The following is a 26,065-nucleotide window of genomic DNA, read 5'->3' as shown; positions in this document are numbered from 1 at the left end:
TTTCTTGTTAGTCCTTAACGTTGACTTCTGCAGAAAGGCGTGGCACAAGCAGTCTCTTTTATAATCAGGAGAGGATCTTAATGAGCATCAGCCGAGCGTAATCACCTCTTGTAATTATGCCGTTGTTCTTGACGCCGAGTAGCCCTTCGACGACGTGCATCCTGGAACAACTCACAGGTGTTTTCTGGACCACTCACTCTTGTCTCCTCCCCACTGATCCAAGGCTCAGACGCCACCTGGTGGCCAACCAGTCTCTCCTCACCCTGCTCGGAGTCGGAACCCTGTCCGGGGTCCTCCACCTCCTCCAGGGCCGACTCATAAGACCCCTCGCTGTCGGAGTCTGGCGGCAGCTCCAACGGCTCCTGCCGAGCCACAAGATAAAACTATAACATTTGCTTCGTTTTTCAAGCATCATCTTATTTATGTAATAGCACTAATCTGGCAAATTTGGAACCTGCACAGGCCCATCCAACATCTGGGACTGAGAAGCAAAATCTGGGTGTTCCAGTATGAGCTGTCATCAGATATTCCCTTGGCATTCAGCTCCTTAGATTAATGTGTTTGGATTCAGACATTTGGGATACATTTAGCATCCATAAAACTTAGTGTTACTGGGCTGGTCAATTTGAATATTTCTTCGAGTACAGTAATATAGGGACAAATAATGAGAAGAGTGGGAAATCTCCCCCTCCCGTCTTAAAATATTTCTACTTATACTTTGGGCTGGAATGGCAGTCTTGAAATGCATAATGTTTTACGAGAAAGCTTCAGGCCTGAATAAAGCAAATCGGGGATTAATATTGTATTATGAGAATCCTCCTATGAATTTATTTTAATTTCACAGGAAGAATTATTTTAATAACATGGTTCTGCAAACAGAAGGCTGATTATCTGTTTAGCGATTTGAGGAATTCTTTACAGTACTTTAGAAGTTCTTATGTAAATATTAATCGGGGTTTGACTGTTGAGCAAAGACATATTCTGCATAATGTAGCCAGCAACTCTAACAGAAGTTAAGACTGGCAAAAATAATTGAGTTCCCCTGAGCGAAAGGACCTTGGAATTCCTTTGACATGCTCCATACATCACGCTGTATATAATAAATATTGTGTGCTTGTTTTTTGCTGAGTAAGTTAGGTGAACTCAAGGCAGCTGTTTAGATTATTTACTAAATAAATAAAGCTTGATTTAGCCCAATTTAGGCAATCCTCAACTATGGCCAAAATTGGGGCCAGAATTTGCGTGGCTAACGTGAGGCAGTTGTTAAATGAGCCATGCCCAGTTTTACAACCATTTTTTTCCACAGTGGTGATCATGGATCATTGAAGTTGCTAAGTGAATCATGTCATTAAGTGAATTTGGCTTCCCCTATTGACTTTGCTTGTCACAAGCTGGCTGGGAAGGACGTAGATGGCGATCAGGTGACCCAAACCAACCACAGCTGTCTTCCAATATATGAACAATGGCCGAATGCTCACATTTCGATCTCAGGACCATTTCGATCATGAGTGGCTGCGGTGGTTTAATGGTGAGTCACTTTTTCAGTGCCATTGTAACTTTGAATGGCCACTAAACTAATGGTTGTAAGCCCAGGGCTACCAGGATGTGAACTTGTGCATACTATTGAACGCTTTGGTCAAAGAAGTAGAGACATAGATCTCCCCTTATATGGAATAGAATTCTTTGTTGTCCGAGGAGAACATAAGGAGAATAAAAATACATTCATCAAGAATAAAAAGACACAACACTTACTGATAGTCAAGGTTACTAATAAGCTATCAAATCGTACTAGGAAACAATAACTATAAATTGAAAGATACAAGCAACGCGGTTATAGTCCTAAGTGGGGAGAGATCGATACTAGGAAAGAAGAGAAGAATAATAGTCATACAGTCTTGGTAAATTATTGACAGCGTTGTGGGAATTAAGTTGTTAAGCAGAGGGATGGCATTTGGGGGGAAACCTGCCCTTGTGTCTAGTTGTTCTGGTGTGCGTGCAGTGCCCTATAGCATCGTTTTGAGGGTAGGAGTTGAAGCAATTTATGTCCAGGATGCGAGGGGTCTGTAGATATTTTCCCGGCCCTCTTTTTGACTTGTGCAGTGTGCAGGTCCTCAATGGAAGGCAGGTTGGCAGCCATTGTTTTTTCTGCAGTTGTAATTATCCTCTGAAGTCCGTGTCTGTCTTGTTGGGTTGCAGAGCCAAACCAGACAGTGATGGAGGTGCAGATGACAGAGTCAATCATCCCTCTGTAGAACTGAATCAGCAGTTCCTTGGGCATTTATTCTGTTCCCCCCATGGCCTTGTTGTAGTACGACTAGCGTCCCAACCCTGGAAACCTCAAGGTGCCTTACAGCTTGTTTTTACTCCTTTCCCATTATTTAGCATCTCATTAGTCAGCATCCTCTGGCAGCTATCTTGGTACAATTTGGCTGCCTCCTGGGAAGCCTTTGAAAAGTTCTGGCAAAACGAGTGGAATCCTACTTCCTGCCATTCTTCCGCCTTTCAGTAAACTGGTTTTCCTCCTACCAGAAAAACTCGGCTGAGCTGAATAGTTTAAAAAAAATAATCTCCTGTTTTAGAAAAGCCTTAAAGAGGGTCTTCTTAAGCGTAAGCATTTAGAAGAACCTGGGATTGTAACACAATTATGCAGTGTGATATTTACAAGCCAAATGTGTTGTTGTCAAAACTAACCCACGTTAAGACAAACCGGTCTCGCTCAGTGTTTTATCAACTGCAACTTCTCTGGAGGTTTCCCACTTTCGCTGCCAATGGATAAAAATAAGAAAGTTTTGGTTCCTGCAGCTACCGCGTTGAAATATATTAGTCATTTGAGAGGAGGGGGATTGCCATTGCTTTCTCCCAACATTGAGTGGGCTTGTCCGTTGGGTCATTGACAATGCGGGTGTTTATTATTATAGCAGTAGCAATAGCAATAGCAGTTAGACTTATATACCGCTTCATAGGGCTTCCAGCCCTCTCTAAGCGGTTTTACAGAGTCAGCATATTGCCCCCAACAACAATCCGGGTTCTCATTTTACCCACCTCGGAAGGATGGAAGGCTGAGTCAACCCTGAGCCGGTGAGATTTGAACCGCTGAACTGCAGAACTGCAGTCAGCTGAAGTAGCCTGCAGTGCTGCATTTAACCACTGCGCCACCTCGGCTCTATATAATATTATTTATATTATATAGAGCCGGATATTATTTATTCACACGGTGATAGAATTAAAAATATGGGGATTAAAAGAATATAATGCCAGCAGAATCGAGCCCCTTTAAGCAAAAAGCAGATACAGCATACGACCGCAATTGAGCTGCAAAATCTACATTGTTCAGTGAGTTTTTGCCCTATTTTACCACTTTTCTCACCGCCGTTGTTAAGTGAATCACTCCAGTTCTCGCATTAGTAACCCGGTTGTTAAGTGAATCTGGCTTCTCCATTGACTTTGCTTGTCAGTAGGTCGCAAAAGGGATCCACTTGATGACGGGACACTGCAACAGTCGTAAAGGCGAGTCAGCTGTCAAGCGTCCGGATGTAAAAATCACATGGCCGAGGAGATGCTGCCACAATCATAAGTGTGGAAAAAATGCTCCGCAATAACTTTTCTCAGTGCCGTTGTAGTCACTGAATGAATTGTTGTAAGTCGAGGACTACCTGCAAGGCTGTTCAGGAGAAAGGTGCAGATAGTAAGCTGATTTTTAAACATGTTTGGGTGGAGACGGATCGGCAGCCCCATCTCACAACATTGTTCTGAAGAAATAGCAGGAAATGGAACCCGTGTCCTAAGGGTGTTGGACAGGAACTTTCTGGCACTGTCTGAGATGAGCTCATTGCTAACCTTCTAAATGCAAATCATCCACTGTAATTATTTATGATGATAATGATATACGCAGGCAATAAAAATATGCATAACATTTCCAACTATCCCAGTTTGTGTTCTGCTTAAAAAATTCTGGACAAACTGCGGAATTCACGGATGTCAAAAATCAAGACGATTCCTTCGACTTCTGAAAATGTGTGAATATGTACATCAAGAGTCTTTAGCAAGGTCTACTTTTATTGGGAGACATTATATTGTTCACATCGCTTTAATGCTACGGGACATGTAAGGTTTGTTTATTCATAGAATTTATGTAATGGTAGTGACTGGAAATTAATTTGCAAAGGGCTAATGTCTGTCCGTTAGTCCTTTGCAACTGTTGAGGAAAGAGGCTGTAATTCGGTACACCCACGTTACACCTATCCTCCACGAGCTGCGCTGGTTACCGATCAGTCTCCGGATACGCTTCAAGGTGCTAGTCGTAACTTATAAAGCCCTTCATGGTATTGGACCTGGGTACTTGAGAGACTGCCTGCTGCCAATTACCTCCCACAGACCCATTAGATCTCACAGGGTTGGCCTCCTCCGGGTTCCGTCTACCAGCCAATGCCACCTGGCTATTACCCGGGGAGGGCCTTCTCTGTGGCAGCTGCGGCCCTCTGGAATGAACTCCCCGCAGGGATTCGGACCCTCACCTCTCTCCAGGCCTTCCGAAAAGCCGTCAAAACCTGGCTTTGCCGGCAGGCCTGGGGGTGATGAGTTCCTTCCCCTCTCGACATGTATGGTTGTGCGACTGTTGCCTATTTTTATTATTTGTATTTCGTTTTTATGTTCCCCTTTTCCCCCTTTTGAATTGTTCGCCGCCCTGAGTCCTCCCGGAGAAGGGCGGCATACAAATAATAAAATTCTATTCTATTCTATTCTAATTCTTTCCAAGAAAGAGAATTGTGAGATGAAGACCTGTCGAAGGTGAGATTTGCAATGTTTGGTGCACAAGCTATGCTTAGAAATAAAAATAATAGGTAGTTCAAAATGTATCTTAGTGTATCCCCCACTATGAGAAGAGGCGCATCAAGTACCAACGCCCTATTTCAGGTAACTTTGTCCGGGAAGTCTGGTTTTGTTTTCAAAAATCCTTTTATACTTCCAACAGTTGTTCTTTCTGTGCAAAAGTACATTTTGAAATATTACCTTTGAGGCAAAGGGGACTTTCTGACTTTAAATTTCATTTATTTAATTTGCCACTGAGCATTTTAAAGTTCTGCATTAGGTTTCCTTTTTGCTCAGAGCTTATGTAACAGTTCTCATAACCCCTTGTTAAGTTTCCAAAATTGTGTTCTAAGAGCTTATTGCAGAGAAGCAATTACTAAGTGAACTCTATGAGGATATGTTTATGAAGATTTCAAAGCGCACAGAAAGTAACTGAGTATATGAACATATTTCAGCTTGTTCCCAGGGCTTAAATGGACTGCTGGGAGTGAAGAGCATTGTGGGTATTGGTATGCAAATAAAGAATAAATCTAAAGTATTATAAAAAAGAGAGACTGCAGCAGAAGTGCAAAACTGCAAATGCTTAAACGTTGCTGTAGTGTGCATGTTATAGTATGTTATATATTTTTAGCAATCTTAAGATTAATTTAGCGCAAACATGCTAGAAATTCCATTCTCTAGTAACTAGACACAGATATTTGAGGATTATTGCTCATTGCAAGTTTGAAAGTCTCTGTAGGTCAATAGTATGTACACAGAGAGAAAAAGAGAGAGAGAGAGCGAGAGAGCGTAAGAGTACTGAGGAGTAACTGAGAAGGAGTAATATATGTTACTATATGATAATATTCAATGGAATATTGTAATAATAAATATAATCATGTCTCTTTCTCCAGTAATTTTGGGTAATGATTTACGTTTGCAGAGGGACGAACTTCCATTTTAAAAAAGCATAGCTGTTTAATGCTGATTTACAAGTAAAATAATCATGGTTTAGCAATCCATCCACTCTGGGAATAGAACAGTGTTTCTCAACCTTGGCAACTTGAAGATGTCCGGACTTCAACTCCCAGAATTCCCCAGCCAGCGAATGCTGGCTGGGGAATTCTGGGAGTTGAAGTCCGGACATCTTCAAGTTGCCAAGGTTGAGAAACACTGAACTAGAAGTTTATTCAGAATTCTTAACTATTTTATGAGTTATGGCTGATCGCTTGACCATATGGACGTCTGGCTGCAGTCTGTAAAGGAACTGTCCTGAAACTGACTGTGGTGATATTTGTTGTTAGAATTGAATAAAACTTGTGAAATGTGTTCCCTTTTTCCCCCAGAAATTGTAATCTCCGTTTTAGTTATTACTTTTGAATGGGTGCTAAATATGGGGATTCTCTTTAACACTTCAGTCCCAGTCGCCTGCTTCACTATCTCACTTCCCCAAGCACTCAAAACATTTATTCCTGTGGTTCCTTGTGTTTCACCTTAATAATTTTGCAACTACGCATTATATTTTTTTTGGTGACTTGATTACATAAGGAATAAATAGAACATTGTCTTTCCAGTCTTCCGAGCTTGTTTAAATACAGTGTCTTGCATATAAACACCAGACTGAGCCATGGATTATTGAATTGCCGGATAAACCACAATTGGCTTGATTCCTGCATCATGCTAAACCATGCAGTATGGATTGCAAACCGCATAATTGAGTATATACTTATGTTAAGCTCCCACCAAACTACATAATAACCATCAAGTGGCATCTTACCCAGCATTGTTTCACATTGATAAAACTGCATAGTAGCTTTGAGTGATGTGTGGAGGGAAGGGAGGGGAGAGGAGGAGGGAGAAAGTTGGTAGTTATGTACTGTGTTTCCCCAAAAATAAGACAGGGTCTTATTTTCAGAGAGATCTTATTTTTGAGGTGCAGGAGGGCGGCACCTCCTGGCTGCTGCTCGTCAGCTGTTCACCCCTGGTGCTTCCAGCCATGCTTCCCTGCACCATGCTCTCGGCCCAGCCACGCGCTGTGACCAGATGTCCCATCGCTGCCGTCACCTTCCTGTTCTTTGCCAACGGCTTTTGCGGCGGCCATTAGCGTGACAGAAGGGGTGTGGTGGCTAGGGTTGGGGGAGCGGCTGTTAGGTAAGGGTGTGTGGTGTGGGGGGGGCATGTTCCCCCTTCCCCCTCTAGCCTTGCCTCCTCACCTCGTGTTGTTTGCATGGCAAGCAACCAGAGGAAATGGCGGGGACCAGCTGTGCATGCATTTAAATATTTTCAGGGAGGGATTATTTTAGCGCAGGGGCTCCAAAGCCCGATTGGGTTTATTATCTGGGGAGGCCTTATTTTCAGGTAGATAGGTAGGTAAGTTAGAAGGAAGGAAGGAAGGAAGGAAGGAAGGAAGGAAAGAAAAATGGCAGGTCTGTTAGCCTTCCTGAATGTATACAGGCAGTCCTCAACTTACGACCACAATTGAACTCAACATTTTTGTTGCTAAATGAAAGGGTAGGAGGAGGAGCCGAGGTGACGCAGTGGTTAGGGTGCAGTACTGCAGGCCACTTCAGCTGACTGTTATCTGCAGTTCAGCGGTTCTAATCTCACCGGCTCAAGGTTGACTCAGCCTTCCATCCTTCCGAGGTGGGTGAAATGAGGACCCAGACTGTGGGGGCGATATGCTGACTCTGTAAACCGCTTAGAGAGGGCTGAAAGCCCTATGAAGCGGTATATAAGTCTAATTAATAAAAATAAATAAATAAACCTTTGAACTTCAGCAATTCATTTGGAACTTTGAATCTCCGGTTTCTTCAAGAAAACAAGATTGAAATTCTAAACAATCGTTTCCTAAGAGTTTCGTAGAACCGTTGAAAGAAACGCAAAACTGGATTGTAGGAAATGACCTTTTGAAAGTTCTTAATTTGGATGACTCAGAAGCCCTGTTTATGAATGGAGAGAACAGATTTTTAATCTTGCCAGAATGTGAAGTGTGACGATCAAGGGATGGTGGGAGGCAGAACCACTTGAGTTCACATTGACTTTGGTGAGTCACGGACCCAAAGATTATTAGTTTTCCTGTTTCACCCAAATTCTATGTTGTTAACAGTGCTTTTCTCTCTCCCCCACCCCCCCAAAATCTCTTTATGAATATCTCCCCTTGAACATGATATATAATCCAACATAAAAAGGGCACAGGTACGAAAAAGCTTTCTTTTTTCCACAGGCCTTGATTTATACAATACTAATTTGTACAGATTCAGATCTCACCTGCCACTCAGGTGTCCTAAGGACATGTCGGTCTGTCCTGCCATTTCTGCTACCACCACAACCTTATGCGATGCCTCCATAAGAGACCAGAATGTGAATATCCTAAACCCTGAACCGTCTCTCGCCACAGGTCCTCAGTGTTACACGGCTTATAATATGGTGCACCATCTGCTAACCCAGCGTTGCTATTTATTTTTCCTAATCCTGTATTAGACAGGAAAAGGAATGAATTATATCTATAGTGTCCCCTTGACACCCCCCCGTCCCGTCCCGTTCTCCCCCTGCCCCAGCACATGTGTGCATGACCCCCTTGCAGCCTCCTGGGAGCCAAAATGGGCTGGGGTGGCTCATGCCACTCCCCCGCGCATACGCAGCAGAGACCCAAAAATCAGCTGGCCGGCGGGAGGCATGCACGAATGCACCGTGGAGCTAAGCACCGTGGAGCTAAGATAGCTTCAAGTGTTTATGGGTCTGCCTGACTTCCATGAAACGCTTGCCAAACAACAGATAAACCACATGTTGCGTCTTAACTTAAACATCATATTTTCAAGGTTAAGAATTTCTGGGTAGAAATTACATATATTCCCAGTTGTTGTTAGTTGCGAAGTCGTGTGTGATCCATCGCGACCCCATGGACCACGTTCCTCCAGGCCTTCCTGTCCTCTACCATCCTCTGGAGTCCATTGAAGCTCACGCCGACTGCTTCGGTGACTCCATCCAGCCACGTCCTTCTCTGCCATCCCTTTCTTCTTCTTTTGCCCTCCATCGTTCCCAGCATGAGGCTCTTCTCCAGGGAGTCCTTCCTTCTCATTAGGGGGCCAAAGTCATTGAGTTCCTCTTCAGGATCTGGTCAGGGTGGATCTCCTCTAGGACTGACTGGCTGGATAGCCTTGCAGTCCAAGGGACTCAATGCAGGAGTCTTCTCCAGCACCAGAGTTCAAAGGCCTCCATTCTTTGGCGCTCAGCCTTCCTTATGGTCCAACCTTCACAGCCATCCTTTGCAACTGGGGAAACCACAGCTTTGACTAGACACACTTTTGTTGGCAGAGGGATGTCTCTGCTTTTTAGTCTAGGTTTGCCATCGCTTTCCTCCCCAGGAGCAAGCCTCTTTTAATTTCTTGGCTGCCGTCCCCATCTGCGGTGATCCTGGAGCCCAGGAAAGTAAAACCTGTCACTACCTCCATACCTCCATATTCCCAGTGATGGTGTCTAAACCCTTGACATTGTGAGCTTCTGTTTGATCTCCTAAACGAAGAACTTGATGACCAGATCCAGAAAGACAATAGGTTTCCTCCCAGGGGACATTAAATAGGGAGCAAATCTCTGTTTCAGCAGACAAAACCTCAGGGAAGAGTAATAGCCGAAAGAGCTTCTCGTCCATGGAAAAACAAATCCCGTGGCTGGAATGTTGAGGTTGACTTTGTGGTGTCATTGGCGGATTTTTCTCATGGAGATGTCTGTTTTTGTTTTTAACTTCATGCATAGAAGCTAGACATGTCGATGATAAGCAAGGGAGTTCCCATGGCTGGGAAGAAGAAAACCAAGCTGGAAGGAAAAAGTGAGTGGAAGGGTGGCGAGATTTGACATTCCTTCCCTCGCCTGCGTCTCAGATTTGCGTGTCAAAAGTAATCCTAAGATTGGAGATCCGTAGTGAATACATTCCAGATACAATATTTTACAATAAACTGCAGATTGGTCAGTCATTGTATGTATATGTATATGTATATGTATATGTATATGTATATGTATATGTATATCCTTCTCCTTCTATCTTCCTCCTATCTTCTATCTTCTGTCTTCTGTCTTCTATTTTCTGTCTTCTGTCTTCTGTCTTCTATCTTCTTCTTCTTCTTCTTCCTCCTCCTCCTCCTCCTCCTCCTCCTCCTCCTCCTCCTCCTCCTCCTCCTCCTCCTCCTCCTCCTCCTCCTCCTCCTCCTCCTCCCCTTCCTTCCTTCCTTCCTTCCATCCATCCATCTTCTATCTTCTCTATATAAAAAAATGGGGGGGTTGCGCCTGTCATGCACGTATGCACGCTGGGTTGGTCGCAAATTACATTATGGGTGCGGCACACCTGCGCACGACCCCCCTGTGCTCCCCTCGCTTATGGCATGCTAGCCAAAAATAGGTTTGCCATTGCTGCCCTAGAGCGAACAGCCCTCTGATTCAATGCAGGACTCCTTTCTCTGCCTCTTTCTCGGCCAGTCTCTGCTGGTGGGTGGGTAATTCTTCTGGCATTATGCACCTCATGTGACGAGACCTTTTTTTCCCCCCATTCGCTGTGACACAAGACACAATCCTTTCGGTGACTCGCAGCCAGTGCTTCCTCTTACCACTGTCTGACTCACTCCTCTCCTTCTCCAATTTGAGCCAAGGGGCAGTTCAGGCGCCGTTGATACCCAGAATGAGGAATCGCGGTTGGGCATTTCCAGAAGCAAACCATTTAAAATTCTTCCACACACACAGACGCACCAATTTTAGTTGCGGCCAGATATTTGGATTACAAAGACCAACAGTTTACCTTTCTCCCCCTCTCCCATCATTTTGGACAATGCAGCAAATTGATTTCTTGACCAATTCATATTCCCATCGTCCGGTCGCCTGTGTCATCCAAATGGCTTAAACGCCTTCGGTTGGAGAGTTGTCAGCTTCATCCATGAGTTGATTTAACTTGGATATAATTAAGCTTAAATGTTAGGTCGCTCTTCTCTCTCGCCTTCGGTGCGGTAATTAACCAGCGAAATGTTCCAATTTCATATTGTCTGAGTTTACTGGCCCATTTAATCTGGGGGGGAAGGAGGGAAAAAAGAGAACTGTCAAACTGGCTTTTGATTCAATGGAAAGGTAGACATTTCCATCTGCCCCAGCTTTTGTTGAATATAATCGGATTCTTTTGTGCCTTTCTGCGGCTTCCTGTTCCCTTGCTTTCCCCCAGCCGAACAAACGTTGTTTGCGGTGTTTAGCCTAGTTGTGAATGCAGCCTCTATTAGTCTTCTGCACACTCCTCTCCTTCCCTCCCTCCCTCCGTTTCCTTCCCTCCCTCTCTCCCTTCCCCGTTTCCCATACAGGGCAGGCTTCAGCCAGAATATTCCGGGTGTTGCTTTTCCGACATTCATCCCTGGCAAAAATGCAAAAGCCGCATCCCCACACGTTTTCTGGGAGCGAATCCTGTCAGGTGTACCAGCATGTGGAGCTCCTTAGAAACTGGATTTTTAAAGCCAGGACTTCAAAGGAGGGTTAAAAATAAAGGGTTTCAAAAAAACAAACCCCGTCGTGATAACACAATCAAGTTGGCCTGCGTTACGGCTGCGTGAGGTAGACGGACTCGCTCGCTTGTCAGAAGAACAGAGTTGGAAGGGACCTTGGAGGTCTTCTAGCCCAACCCCAGGCTCAAGCAGGAAACCCAATGTCATTTCAGACAAAGGGCTGTCCAATTTCTTCCTTAAAAATCGCCACTGTTGGAGCGCCCTCAACTTCGGAAGTCAAGTCAGCAATGGCTGGGTCAGTTTTATGAGTCAGCTAGCTGAGCATGATTCAACCGCCAAGAGAGAGGAAGTCTGGGCGTAAAAGTGCTGACCAACCACTTGATTTGGATGGCTAAATGATTAAAGTCTCAAAATGCAACTCTGTCATTGTGTATCATGAGATTTCTATCTGTCTGTCTGTCTGTCTGTCTGTCTGTCTGTCTGTCTATCGCATATCTGTCCATCTATCCATTGTATCCTGTCTGTCCGCCCGTTTGTCCGCCCGTCTGCCTGCCTGCCTGCCTACTTACCTACCTACCTCCCTACCTCCCTACCTCCCTCCCTCCCTCCCTCATATCTGTCCATCTATCCATTGTATCCTGTCTGTCTGTCTGTCTGTCTGTCTGTCTGTCCATCCACTCACCCACCTACCTACCTATCTACCTATCTATCTATCTCATATCTGTCCATTTATCCATTGTATCCTGTCTGTCTGTCCATCTGTCCTATCATCCATCTATCTATCTATCTATCTATCTATCTATCTATCTATCTATCTATCTATCTATCTATCTATCTATCTATCTATCTATCTATCTATCTATCTATCTATCTATCTATCTATCTATCTATCTACCTACCTACCTACCTACCTACCTACCTACCTACCTACCTACCTACCTACCTACCTACCTACCTACCTACCTTCCATATCTGTCCATCTATCCATTGTATCCTGTCTGTCTGTCCATCTATCCCATCTATCTATCTATCTATCTATCTATCTATCTATCTATCTATCTATCTATCTATCTATCTATCATCTATCTATCTATCTATCTATCTATCTATCTATCTATCTATCTATCTATCTATCTATCTATCTATCTATCTATCTAATCTCATATCTGTCCATCTATCCATTGTATCCTGTCTGTCTGTCCATCTATCCTATCTATCTATCTATCTATCTATCTATCTATCTATCTATCTATCTATCTATCTATAATCTATCTATAATCTATCTATCTATCTATCTATCTATCTATCTATCTATCTATCTATCTATCTATCTATCTATAATCTATCTATAATCTATCTATCTATCTATCTATCTATCTATCTATCTATCTATCTATCTATCTATCTATCTATCTATCTATCTATATCTCATATCTGTCCATCTATCCATTGTATCCTGTCTGTCTGTCCATCTATCCTATCTATCTATCTATCTATCTATCTATCTATCTATCTATCTATCTATCTATCTATCTATCTATCTATCTATCTATCTATAATCTATCTATAATCTATCTATCTATCTATCTATCTATCTATCTATCTATCTATCTATCTATCTATCTATCTATATCTCATATCTGTCCATCTATCCATTGTATCCTGTCTGTCTGTCCATCTATCCATTCTATCCTATCCTATCCTACCTACCTACCTACCTAAATCCAAAAATGACAAGCAGATCCGGCGATGGGCTTGTGTCAGTAGCCAAGCCAACCTTCACCACGGAAGGCCTCTGCAGCCTCTCCTTTTGCCCTGCTTCCTCACGTACAACCTCGGAGCCCAGCGATGCTTTCCTGGCCTCTAGCAAGAATGCCGCCGAGCAGGATTGGGCAGCTTGTTCAGAGACGAGGGGAGTGTGCAGGCAGGAGGGGAAGATGGGGAGCCGCAGGATTATTACTAATGCAGAGAGTTGGGATGTGGCTCATTTCAGTGAGCCTGGCTGGCATCAAACCTGTTGCCCTGATAGATCTGTCTCCTCCTCTTCACTAGACTGGACGCATCCCGTTCAGTCCAAGGGGAAGAAATACTTACAAATACTGGTGGCCCTCAACTTATGACTGCAGTTGAGCCCCAGATTTATGTTGCTAAGTGAGAAATGACTGTGTTTTGCATTCTTGGCAACCGGCTCTCCTTTGCAACCAGTTGCAGGCTTCTGCGGTCAGCTGTCCACCATTCCTCCTCCCTGAACAACCACAGGATATGCATTGATTCACTTAGCAATAGCAGTTAGACTTATATACCGCTTCATAGGGCTTTCAGCCCTCTCTACTTGAGAGACCGCCTGCTGCCAATTACCTCCCACAGACCCATTAGATCTCACAGGGTTGGCCTCCTCTGGGTTCCGTCTACCAGCCAATGCCATCTGGCTATTACCGGGGGAGGGCCTTCTCTGTGGCAGCTCCGGCCCTCTGGAATGAACTCCCCGCAGGGATTCGGACCCTCACCTCTCTCCAGGCCTTCCAAAAAGCTGTCAAAACCTGGCTTTGCCAGCAGGCCTGGGGGTGATGAGTTCCCCTCCCCTCTCGACTTGTGTGGTTGTGCGGCTGTTGCCCATTTTTATTATTTGTATTTTGTTTTTATGTTCCTCTTTTTCCCCTTTTGAATTGTTCGCTGCCCTGAGTCCTCCTGGAGAAGGGCGGCATACAAATAATAAAATTCTATTCTATTCTATTCTAAGCGGTTTACAGAGTCAGCATATCGCCCCCACAGTCTGGGTCCTCATTTTACCCACCTCGGAAGGATGGAAGGCTGAGTCAACCCTGAGCCGGTGAGATTTGAACAGCCGAGCTGCCGAACTAGCAGTCAGCTGAAGTAGCCTGCAGTGCTGCATTTAACCACTGCGCCACCTCGGCTCTAATAACCACAGCATTCACTTAACAACTGTAGCACTCGCTTAAGGACCTCTAGTTAAAAATCCATAAAGCCGGGTCTGTGCGTCCCTCAACTTAAAACTGTCGTGATGTATGATAAAAATTCCAGACCCCCATTGCGGTCATGAGTCAAGGACTACCCGTGGTATTTAAAACACGTCGAGTTGCAGGGTGAGGATGGCAAGGCACAGAGGTGGGGAAGGGAGGCGAGGGGGCGATTGTGGGAGAGAGAAGTTGCCAACTGTTGAGGAGGAATGTAGGTTACAGGAAAGAGCCGAGGTGGCGCAGTGGTTAAATGCAGCACTGCAGGCCACTTCAGCTGACTGTTATCTGCAGTTCGGCGGTTCAAATCTCACCGGCTCAAGGTTGACTCAGCCTTCCATCCTTCCGAGGTGGGTGAAATGAGGACCCAGATTGTTGTTGGGGGCAATATGCTGACTCTGTAAACCGCTTAGAGAGGGCTGAAAGTCCTATGAAGCGGTATATAAGTCTAACTGCTATTGCTATTGCTAAGGAAATGCGTTGCAGGTTCTTGTTTTGAATTCTGAAGCAAACATTTATGGCAGGCATCCCAGGCAAATCAGTGAGGCATATTCCTGCCTTCATAGAAGAATTTCGGCCCCCTTTGAAAGGAATATAAAAATCAACAGCGATGTTTTTGATCAGCATAAAATTAAAGATAAAAAAAAAGACGGCAAAAGCGTTTTTTTCCTTAGACATTTTGCTGAGCGTAATTAGAGGCTTGCCGCCAGCTCTTCTAAGGCTTCGCTTGAATGTGACACATGTACATCAAAAATTAAAACAGCTCTCAACCCCTTTTGAAGACGGGACTCTGCATTGCCATAAGTCATAAGTCATTCATTAGATCAGTGTTTCTCAACCTTGGCAACTTGAAGATGTCCGGACTTCAACTCCCAGAATTCCCCAGCCAGCATTCGCTGGCTGGGGAATTCTGGGAGTTGAAGTCCGGACATCTTCAAGTTGCCAAGGTTGAGAAACATTGAATTAGATCACTGATGGCAAACCTTTTTGGCACCAAGTGCCAAAACTGGAATGTGTCCATGTGCCGTAGTGCTGGAAACCCGTAGACCAGCTGACCAGCATGTACATACCTGTTTTTCGATTGTTTGGGGGGGCGTTTTTGGCCTGAAAATGGCCTTCTTTTGGGCCATTTTCTGGGCCATTTTTGGCCGTTTTTTTGGCCATTCCGGGACCCGTGAAGACCAGCTGACTGGCGCAATGTAAACCAGAAGAACAGCTGGCAACAGCGCACATGCCCACAGAGAGGGCTCTGTGTGCCGCCTGTGGCACGCATGCCATAGGTTTGCCATCACAGAATTAGACCATAATTATCCCTTAAGGCTAAAACATGGTTTATAATCTATCATGTCCAGTTTTACGAAGTGTATGAAGCCGGAACCAAACCAGTTCCTGTTTTAAATCACACACGAAGCGTCTATGAAGTCCTGTTTGCGGGACTTATTAATATCTTAGTGGGGGATCCACTAGGAAACCCCCCCCCCAATCTTTGCAAAATCAAGTAAATCCCCCGGGCAGATTTCTATATTTGTATTCATCCTATTCTTTTAGCATCTGAACTTTTAGAGCGTAATATATGTTGAGTACAATTGTTTATTCCTTCTGGCCCTGGAACCTGGGTAACTTTGGACCAATCTCTTTCTCTCAGCGCAACCTACCTCACATGGTTGTTGTTGTGGGGAAAATAGGAGGAGGAAAGGGTATTGGGTATTTGATAGATAGGTAGTAGGTAGGTGGAGGTAGCTAGAGATGTATATATGTATGTATGTGTGTGTAATACATGCATACATACATCTCTCTACCTCCCTCCCTGCCCAACTGCCTACCTAATCAATCTATCATCTATCATCTGTATCTATCATCTCTCTCTCTCTCTCTCTCTCATCTATCATCTCTCTCTCTCTCTCTCTCATCTATCATCTCTATCTCTCTACCCATCTGCCTGCCTACCTGCCTATCTATCTGCCTATCTATCTGCCTATCTATCTATCTATCTATCTATCTATCTATCTATCTATCTATCTATCTATCTATCTATCTATCTATCTATCTATCTATCTATCTATCTATCTACCATCTATCCTTTGTCTGTCTGTCTATCTTTATCTATCTATCCATCCATCCATCCATTATATCTATCTATCTATCATCTATCCTTTGTCTGTCTATCTCTCTCTCTATCCATCCATCCATCCATCCATCCATCCATCCATTATCTATCTCTGTCTATCTATATCTATCTATCCACCCATCCATCCATCCATTATCTATCTATCTATCTATCTATCTATCTATCTATCTATCTATCTATCTATCTATCTATCTATCTATCTATCAATCAATCATCTATCCTTTGTCTGTCTGTCTATCTTTATCTATCTCTATCTCTATCTATCTCTATCTATCTATCTATTTATCTATCTATCTATCTATCTATCTATCTATCTATCTATCTATCTATCTATCATCTATCCTTTGTCTGTCTGTCTATCTTTATCTATCTCTATCTATCTCTATCTCTCTCTCTATCTATCTATCTCTATCTATCTATCTATCTATCTATCTATCTATCTATCTATCTATCTATCTATCTATCATCTATCCTTTGTCTGTCTGTCTATCTTTATCTATCTCTATCTATCTCTATCTATCTATCTATCTCTATCTATCTATCTATCTCTATCTATCTATCTATCATCTATCCTTTGTCTGTCTGTCTATCTTTATCTATCTCTATCTATCTCTATCTATCTCTATCTATCTATCTATCTATCTATCTATCTATCTATCTATCTATCTATTTATCTATCTATATCTATCTATCTATCTATCTATCTATCTATCTATCTATCTATCTATCATCTATCCTTTGTCTGTCTGTCTATCTTTATCTATATCTATCTCTATCTATCTATCTATCTATATCTATCTATCTCTATCTATCTATCTATCTATCTATCTATCTATCTATCTATCTATCTATCCACCCATCCATCCATTATCTATCTATCTATCTATCTATCTATCTATCTATCTATCTATCTATCTATCTATCTATCATCTATCCTTTGTCTGTCTGTCTATCTTTATCTATCTCTATCTATCTCTATCTATCTCTATCTATCTATCTATATCTATCTATCTATCTATCTCTATCTATCTATCTATCTATCTATCTATCTCTATGTATCTATCTATCTATCTATCTATCTATCTATCTATCTATCTATCTATCTATCTATCCATCCATCCATCCATCCATCCATCCATCCATTATCTATCTCTGTCTATATCTATCTATCTATCTATCTATCTATCTATCTATCTATCTATCTATCTATCTATCTATCTGTCTGTCTGTCTGTCTGTCTGTCTATCCACCCACCCATCCATCCATCCATCCATTATCTATCTAGCTATCCATCCATCCATCCATCCATCCATCCATCCATCCATCCATCACCTACCTAACTACCTACCTTTCATCTATCTATCTATGCCCATCCATCCATCCATCCATCCATCCATCCATCCATCCATCCATCCATCCATCAGTGCATGATGGCATCTTCAAAGACATAAATCTTAGTCTCTGCCAAGAAAATGCCTCTCCTCCTGTTGCTATACTTTCTTACACAGAGAAAGCAAAGACATTTTTTATGGACTCGGCTGATAAAGGGACTGAAAAATAATCCAACCAGCCAGGCTCTGCTTTCTTTTTGTGCAAATGTGTTTTTATTGTCTGAGTTTGAAATGCACACTATGTTCAATGCACCCTTTTGTTCGCACTTTTGGTGGAGAATCAAAAGAGCGGGCACGAGGTCGTCCTTTTCCCGTAAAGCATAATGTCCACAGACCACAAACGGCATTAAATGCTTGGCAACTCTCAAGGTTAAGATGCTCCGTATTCTCCAACTTGAAAATATTTGCCAGGAGATAAAAATAGACATTCCACGGGTGTCCTGATTCTAGAAAGTCTGGCAGATCATTAGGGGAAGCTGAAGAACCTAAGAAAAAGGGTGACAATTCTATTGTTAGATAATGTTGCCTCCACAGTCCATGTAATGTGCTGTTTGTTTATTAAATTTACCATATTTTTCAGAGTATAAGTTGCACTACCCCCCCTAAAAGAGGGTGAAAATTTGGGTGCATCTTATACACCGAATGAAGACCCACCCACCGGCCTCCACCCTTTGGCTTCTGCCTCCCAGCAATTTGCCTCCTTGTAATGTGCTGTTTGTTTATTAAATTTACCATATTTTTCAGAGTATAAGTTGCACTATCCCCCTAAAAGAGGGTGAAAATTTGGGTGCATCTTATATACCGAAAGTAGTCCCACCCACCCACCGGCCTCCACCCTTTGGCTTCTGCCTCCCAGCAATTTGCCTCCTTGTAATGTGCTGTTTGTTTATTAAATTTACCATATTTTTCAGAGTATAAGTTGCACTATCCCCCTAAAAGAGGGTGAAAATTTGGGTGCATCTTATATACCGAAAGTAGTCCCACCCACCCACCGGCCTCCACCCTTTGGCTTCTGCCTCCCAGCAATTTGCCTCCTTGTAATGTGCTGTTTGTTTATTAAATTTACCATATTTTTCAGAGTATAAGTTGCACTATCCCCCTAAAAGAGGGTGAAAATTTGGGTGCATCTTATATACCGAAAGTAGTCCCACCCACCCACCGGCCTCCACCCTTTGGCTTCTGCCTCCCAGCAATTTGCCTCCTTGTAATGTGCTGTTTGTTTATTAAATTTACCATATTTTTCAGAGTATAAGTTGCACTATCCCCCTAAAAGAGGGTGAAAATTTGGGTGCATCTTATATACCGAATGTAGTCCCACCCACCCACCGGCCTCCACCCGTTGGCTTCTGCCTCCCAGCAATTTGCCTCCTTACAGCCTGTTTCAGCTTCAATAGCAATAGCAATAGCAGTTAGACTTATATACCGCTTCATAGGGCTTTCAGCCCTCTCTAAGCGGTTTACAGAGTCAGCATATCGCCCCCACAGTCTGGGTCCTCATTTCACCCACCTCGGAAGGATGGAAGACTGAGTCAACCATGAGCCTGGTGAGATTCTATCTGCCAAATTGCAGGCTGCCATTGGTGGGAAGGTAACAGCGTTCCGTGCGCCTTCGGCGTTGAGTCATGCCAGCCACATGACCTCGGAGACGTCTTGGGACAGCGCTGGCTCTTCAGCTTTGAAATGGAAATGAGCATTGCCCCCTAGAGTCAGGAACGACTAGCATATATGTGCGAGGGGAACCTTCACCTCTGTCTAAATTGCGAAAAAGTTCAGTAACCTTTGATTACCTGGGTGGGTTCTGATCTTTTTAACAGAAAGGAGGAGATGGCAGCAGCCACTTCTCTCTGCTCTAGACCTGACACCATGCCGCGGGGGGAAAAAACATTAGAGGAGCTAAGACTGGATGGAGATAACCAGAGCTACCCATTGGGACATTGGCAAGATATGACAAATGTGAAGATGGAAGCAAAAATGCTCTAAAACGATAGTGCCACCATTTGTAAAGGCATCATTAATAGCCTGAGATTGCCATGCCTTCAAATGTAGCTTACGTAAGACTATACTACGGATGTATAATAGCTTCCATCAATCCACCTATAAATATTAAATCAGGCAATCCACAGCTAAGGGCAAACAATGACATTCACGCCTCGGTCTATTATTGTTCCTCTTCTCCGAAAGCTTTGCCACTTTCTAATCCAGGAGCAGAATTAATAAGATCAGAATCCACGGCAATATAATGAAAACCTCCAGCTGGAACACGACAGAACCAGACAGCCGGGCTGCTCCAGGCCCCCAGAAGAGATGTCACATTTCAGCACTTTTTAAAAATGCTGAACACCCTCTTCTTTTCCCAAAGGGCTATGAAAGAAAGAAAGAAAAAGAAAGAAAGAAAGAGAGGGAGAGAGAGAGAGAGAGAGAGAAAGAAAGAAAGAGAGAAAGAAAGTAAGTGTCCGGATATTTGAAAGACGCTCCATACTAAAGAAAATAATTACCAAATGCAATTTGGACTTCTAAAACCAAGGGAGGGAAAGGGTTAAAATGACATCACTCCAATTCACAGGTTGTTCTCCTAAGGCAAAATGGCTGTATTTCACTTACAGAAGCAGGTTGGGACATCTCATGAAAATAAGACTAGATTAAAGGGCCCCGGGGGAGTTTGGGTGCAGTCTGCAGAGAGATTGATCAAACTGGGGGGGGGGACACCTCTGAATAATGGAATTACTAAAAAAGATAATAAATTCAGCAGTTCAGCAGTAGGACACATCATTTTTTTCTGTTTTTTTTCCCGGCAAAAGAGCAAGGACAACTAGGTTTGAATGGCTGAGAGAAGGGCAGCAGATACTGTATTTTTCAGAGTGTAACAACATTCCGGAAGTATAAGACACACCTAGCTTTTGGGGAGGAAAAGAAGAAGAAAAAAATCTACCTCTGTCTCCCAGCAATTTGCAGCAAACAGCCTGTTTCAGTTTCAGTACAGCCTGATTAGCCCAAGCAGCTGATTTGCGACCCCATGATCAGCTGATTCAGGCTGCAGGGATTGCCATAGCCTATAGCCACCTCTTCGGGTCCCATTTTTGGACTCCGCATCCCATTTTCTGCCCCCGCCTCCACCCCATTTTCGGGGATCGGAGTGGACAGAAAATGGGGCACATGGAGGTTGAAAAATGGGGGCGCAGAGACAAAAAATAGGGTGCGGAAGCTGAAAATGAGGCACACAGAGGCAGCAATAGGCAATGGCAATCCCTGAAGCCTGAAACAGCTGATGGTTGGGAGGCCGCTCCGACAATCAGCTGCTTGTGCTAATCAGGCTCTGCTGAAGAGCCTGATTAAGAGCCGAGGTGGCGCAGTGGTTAGGGTGCAGTACTGCAGGCCACTTCAGCTGATTGTTATCTGCAGTTCAGCGGTTCTAATCTCACCGGCTCAAGGTTGACTCAGCCTTCCATCCTTCCGAGGTGGGTAAAATGAGGACCCAGATTGTTGGGGGCAAGAGGCTGACTCTGTAAACCGCTGAGAAAGGGCTGTAAAGCACCGTGAAGCGGTATATAAGTCTAAGTGTTATTACTATTGCCCTTCCTTCCCTCCCTCCCTCCCTCCCTCCCTCCCTCCCCTCCCTCCCTCCCTCCCTCCCAGTGGTTAGAATGCAGTATTGTAGGCTAACTCTGCCTCACTGTCAGCAGTTTGATCTTGACCAGTTCAAGGTTGAAGCTTGATTCGGCAGATAGAATCTCATCGGGCTCAAGGTGGACTCAGCCTTCCATCCTTCTGAAGTGGGTAAAATGAGGACCCAGATTGTTGGGGGCAACATACTGACTCTGTAAACTGCTTAGAGAGGGCTGTAAAAGCACTGTAAAGCGGTATATAAGTCTAAGGGCTATTGCTATTGCTACCGGCTCCTTAAGGTAAAAAAAAAAAAAAACATTGTCTACTTTTTGCTGACTTGAACACTTTCAATGAAGGTTGAACGGCTTTTTGACCTGCAGCCAGCATACTGTAGTGCGGAAGGGCGAAGGGGCAATTTCCTTTTTGGCACCCTGGTCAGGATTCTTCTCATCCTGATGAAGTCCACCGGAAGGAAATATCTGGTTAAAACCAGTCCCATCCCTTGCTCACCTGACCCCAGAGGGCCCTAAATTTAAGAGGGGGAACTCATCAGCAAGCACCAGGGGGGGGGGGGAAACTGAGATAATGAACTGATGCAGGAATAAACATCTTTTTCAGTTTCTGTGAATTGTTTCAGAGGCCTCGGACGTCCTTTAAAAGACCACCTTGCCCGTGGTTTGGGAGCACAGCTGCGAGGCCCATAAAGGCAGGAATGGTTTTGAAGCCAGCAGAGCAACCTCTGACCCAGCACATCCTATGCACGTTTTTTTTTTTTTTTTTTTAAATGATTTTCCCAATTTGTTCCAGTGGGAACCAGCTCTTCCCTTCCTCTCCCTTATCCTGCCTGTTGGAAGCGTTGAATAACTCCTCCACCATCAGAAATATTTGACCTCGATGTTGAGTGTCCAGCCATATGGATTAAATAAAACAAACCTTTAAAGCAAGAAAGGGGTTTGCATTCTTCCAACTTCCTGTGTTTATATGGCCCCTTTTGCCCCGTGGTAACCCCCTGGTGTCCAGCTGCTTCCCACGCCGAATTGACCCTTAAATTGTTGCTTATGAAGTCTGAAGGCCAGTGGTGGGGGGGAAAGAAGACCAGCTTGTGGAATATAACCTATAGGATCCTAGAATATAATATATAGAACAGGACAGAAAAGGCAACATGCCTATTAGCTCCTAAGGCTGCATGAAATCTGGGTGAGGGATTTATGCCTTTTTATTGAGGTTGGAAAGTCTAACTATGCCCCGAGGTATTTCACATATTCTTCAAGCAGAGTGCCTGTTAGATAACCAGTCCCCGATCTTTCTGGCAGCAGGGACTGGTTTTGTAAGTCGAGGAGAGAATAAGAATAAGGAATAGAAATAGAGCAAAGCAGAGCTGGAAGGGACCTTGGAGGCCTTCTACTCCGTGACCCGTCAAATGCGCGCCCGACAAAAGCGCGCCGACGAAACCGCGGCGAGAAAAGAGCGAAGTCTAAATCTCGCCCACAGAAGCGCGCCGATAAATGCGCGCCGACAAAAGCGCGCTATCAACAAACCACACAAAAACAAGGTAATAACCCCAAGATGTTGAAATTAGGTGTGAAGACTTAAAAGCGGGATATAATCCTGCCGGTGACACTACGAACATGCTCTGTAGGCCGTCGGACTTGAAAATGTTTCGCTTCTCATCCAGGAAACTTCTTGAGTTCTGAACTGAAGAAGCTTCTTGGAAGCGAAGTGGAACGTTTTCAAGGGGAAAAAAAACCCAAGGAAGTCTTAAGACTTTTGGAAAAGTACCGTATTTTTCAGACCATACCATAAGACGCACCGGTGTATAAGACACACCAAGATTTCGAAGAGGTAAGTAAGAAAAAAAAAAGGTTTTGTCCTCCCCGGCCCTCCAGGAGCACTCGGCAGGCTTCAGCAGGGCTGGGGGAAGGCAAAAAATGCCTCCATTTTTGCGAAAAACGGCCCGTTTTTCACCCGTTTTTTTTTGTGCAAAAATGGGATGTGGGGCGGGGGTTCAGGAGGCCAAAAATCTCTGTATTCGGTGTATAAGACGCACCCTCTTTAGGGGGGAAAGGTGCATCTTATACTTCAAAAAATACGGTTCACATTCATGGCTTGGATGATGGAGAATCTCCAGAGACACTAATGGGACAATTGCCTCTCATTTCCCCTTTTGTAACAGTAATGGAGAATCCAATGAGCAACTCATCTCCCCCTTCACGCATTCAAGAGGACGATGGCTCGAAGGAGAACACCGATGTGCCCTCGGGGTGAGTAACTTATTATCTAACTTTAGACTGATGCATGCCTAACCCTTTTCTTTCTTTCTTTCTTTCTCTCTCTCTCTCTCTCTCTCTCTCTCTCTCTCTCTCTGTCTCTCTCTCTCTATCTCTCTATCTCTCTATCTCTCTATCTCTCTATCTCTCTATCTCTCTATCTCTCTATCTCTCATCTCTCATCTCTTTTCCCAACTTGATGAGCACATCGCATAGGAAGTAAGAATTGCCTTCCACTCCTTACCACCTTTACATTTTTCATGTGCAGTAAAGTAAGCATTTCAGTGCAGTGGGATTTGAAAGAGTGCAGAAAAGAGCAACAGAGATGATTAGGGCAGTGTTTCCCAACCTTGGCAACTTGAAGATGTCCGGACTTCAACTCCCAGAATTCCCCAGCCAGCGAATGCTGGCTGGGGAATTCTGGGAGTTGAAGTCCGGACATCTTCAAGTTGCCAAGGTTGGGAAACACTGGATTAGGGGACTGGAGGCTAAAGCGTATGAAGAACGGTTGCAGGAACTGGGTATGTCTAGTTTAACGAAAAGAAGGACTAGGGGAGACATGATAGCAGTCTTCCAATATTTCAGCAATTGCCCCAAAGAAGAGGGAGTCAAGCTATTCTCCAAGGCACCTGATGGCAGGACAAGAAGCAATGGGTGGAAAATGATCAAGGAGAGAAGCAACATAGAACTGAGGAGAAACTTCTTAATATTGAGGACAATTAATCAGTGGAACAACTTGCCTCCAGGCGTTGCGAATGCTCCAACACTGGAGGTTTTTAAGAAGATGTTGGATAACCATTTGTCTGAAGTGGGGTAGGGTTTCCTGCCTAAGCAGGGGGTTGGACTAGAAGACCTCCGGGGTCCCTTCCAGCTGTTATTCTGAATTACAGTGGCATTAACCGAGAGCCGAGGTGGCGCAGTGGTTAGGGTGCAGTACTGCAGGCCACTTCAGCTGACTGTTATCTGCAGTTCAGCTGTTCTAATCTCACCGGCTCAAGGTTGACTCAGCCTTCCATCCTTCCGAGGTGGGTGAAAGGAGGACCCAGACTGTGGGGGCGATATGCTGACTCTGTAAACCGCTTAGAGAGGGCTGAAAGCCCTATGAAGGGGTATATAAGTCTAACTGCTATTGCTATTGCTATTGAAGCTGAAGCAGGCTGTTTGCTGTTTGCTGCAAGGAGGCAAATTGCTGGGAGGCAGAAGCCAAAGGGTGGAGGCCGGTGGGTGGAACTACATTTGGTATATAAATGCACCCAAATGTACCCAAATTTTCACCCTCTTTTAGGGGGGTAGTGCCTTTCCCTCTTAGGGAATGAAAGCTGAAAGCCCTATAAAGCGGTATATAAGTCTAACTGCTATTGCTATTGCTAATGGTTGGTTTTAGCTCAGGCCTTTCAGGATTTGTGGGGAAGGAATTTTTTTTTTAAAAAAGGATTTGTTTGCAATGTTTGTTGCCTACCCTTCTCTCGCTCTGGCCTGATTTTTTTTTTGGGGGGGGGGGAGGAGGAAGGGGAGAGAACGCCCAAGCCTCGAACCACGGCAGCTGCATTGCATACGTTCCCCTGTGAGCTGTTTTTGAGACAGGCAATTGTGCTGCGCCCAGCGATTTATTACGATGGGCTCAGAAGGCTGTGGAACACACTGTGGCCTTCCCTATCACTCCAAGGTTGTTATGTTTTTAAAATAAAAATCCTTACTCCCCCATCCTCCCTCCCTCCCTCCCCAGTGCAACAGCCAGCTAGCAAGTGGTGTGACCGTAAATGAAAGCAAAAAAACCCTCCCCAAGATCAAAGTTAGCATCACACGCCGAGTTGGAAATGTTGCCTGAAACCTATTGAATAATAAAACACAGGGGTTTTTTTTTGCCTTCGGTCCTCCTGTGAAGCTTTCGGAGCCTTTAAAACACAGAGAAGACCCAGAACTTCGGCTCTTATTACAAAACAAAATATATTCCACCCCACCCCCCCCCCCGGCACCATAACGCACCCCGTTGAGGTCAGAAATCCTCCTTTATCTGCAATGGGCAAGGCCAACGTTGTAGAATCCAGGGCCCCCTTATCAGCTGCCCTTTGTCACGCCCGCCTCCGAAGATTTCTCAGTTTTGTGACATTTTAGATTAGGCCTCCTCCGAGTTCCATCTGCCAGTCAGTGTCGACTGGCAACCACACGGAGGAGAGCCTTTTCAGTAGTAGCTCCGACCCTTTGGAACGACCTCCCCCCGTGGAGATTCGTACCCTCACCACCCTTCAGACCTTCCGCACAGCCCTCAAGTCCTGGCTATCCCGTCAGGCCTGGGGATAAAGATCGTAATCTGTCCCCACCCGAATGATGAATGAATGTTGTGTATTATTTTTACTCATGTATTGTTTCTTGTTTACTGTTTTGTATCCCCTCCCCTATACTTTGTCAGCCGCCCTGAGTCCCCTCAGGGAAAAGGGCGGCC

The 26,065-nt window shown here is 44.3% G+C and overlaps 1 protein-coding gene across 2 annotated transcripts in view; it reads left to right on the top strand.

Annotated features, from left to right (window-relative positions):
* The window catches only part of HMG20A (high mobility group 20A), a gene marked incomplete at its 3' end in the record, with an annotated part of 47,266 nt that overhangs the window by 7,139 nt on the left and 14,062 nt on the right, over positions 1-26,065 (top strand). For both annotated transcript variants that reach the window (XM_087704007.1, XM_087704006.1), the window contains 1 exon segment: positions 23,529-23,616. In XM_087704007.1, coding sequence (XP_087560133.1) covers positions 23,531-23,616 — 86 coding nt within the window.

This window comes from Thamnophis sirtalis, unplaced genomic scaffold, assembly GCF_051295495.1.
Source record: "Thamnophis sirtalis isolate CommonGarterSnake01/CBP01778 unplaced genomic scaffold, rThaSir2_p1.2 scaffold_2, whole genome shotgun sequence".
NCBI lineage: Eukaryota > Metazoa > Chordata > Lepidosauria > Squamata > Natricidae > Thamnophis > Thamnophis sirtalis.
This window is presented reverse-complemented; position numbering and strand designations above follow the sequence as displayed.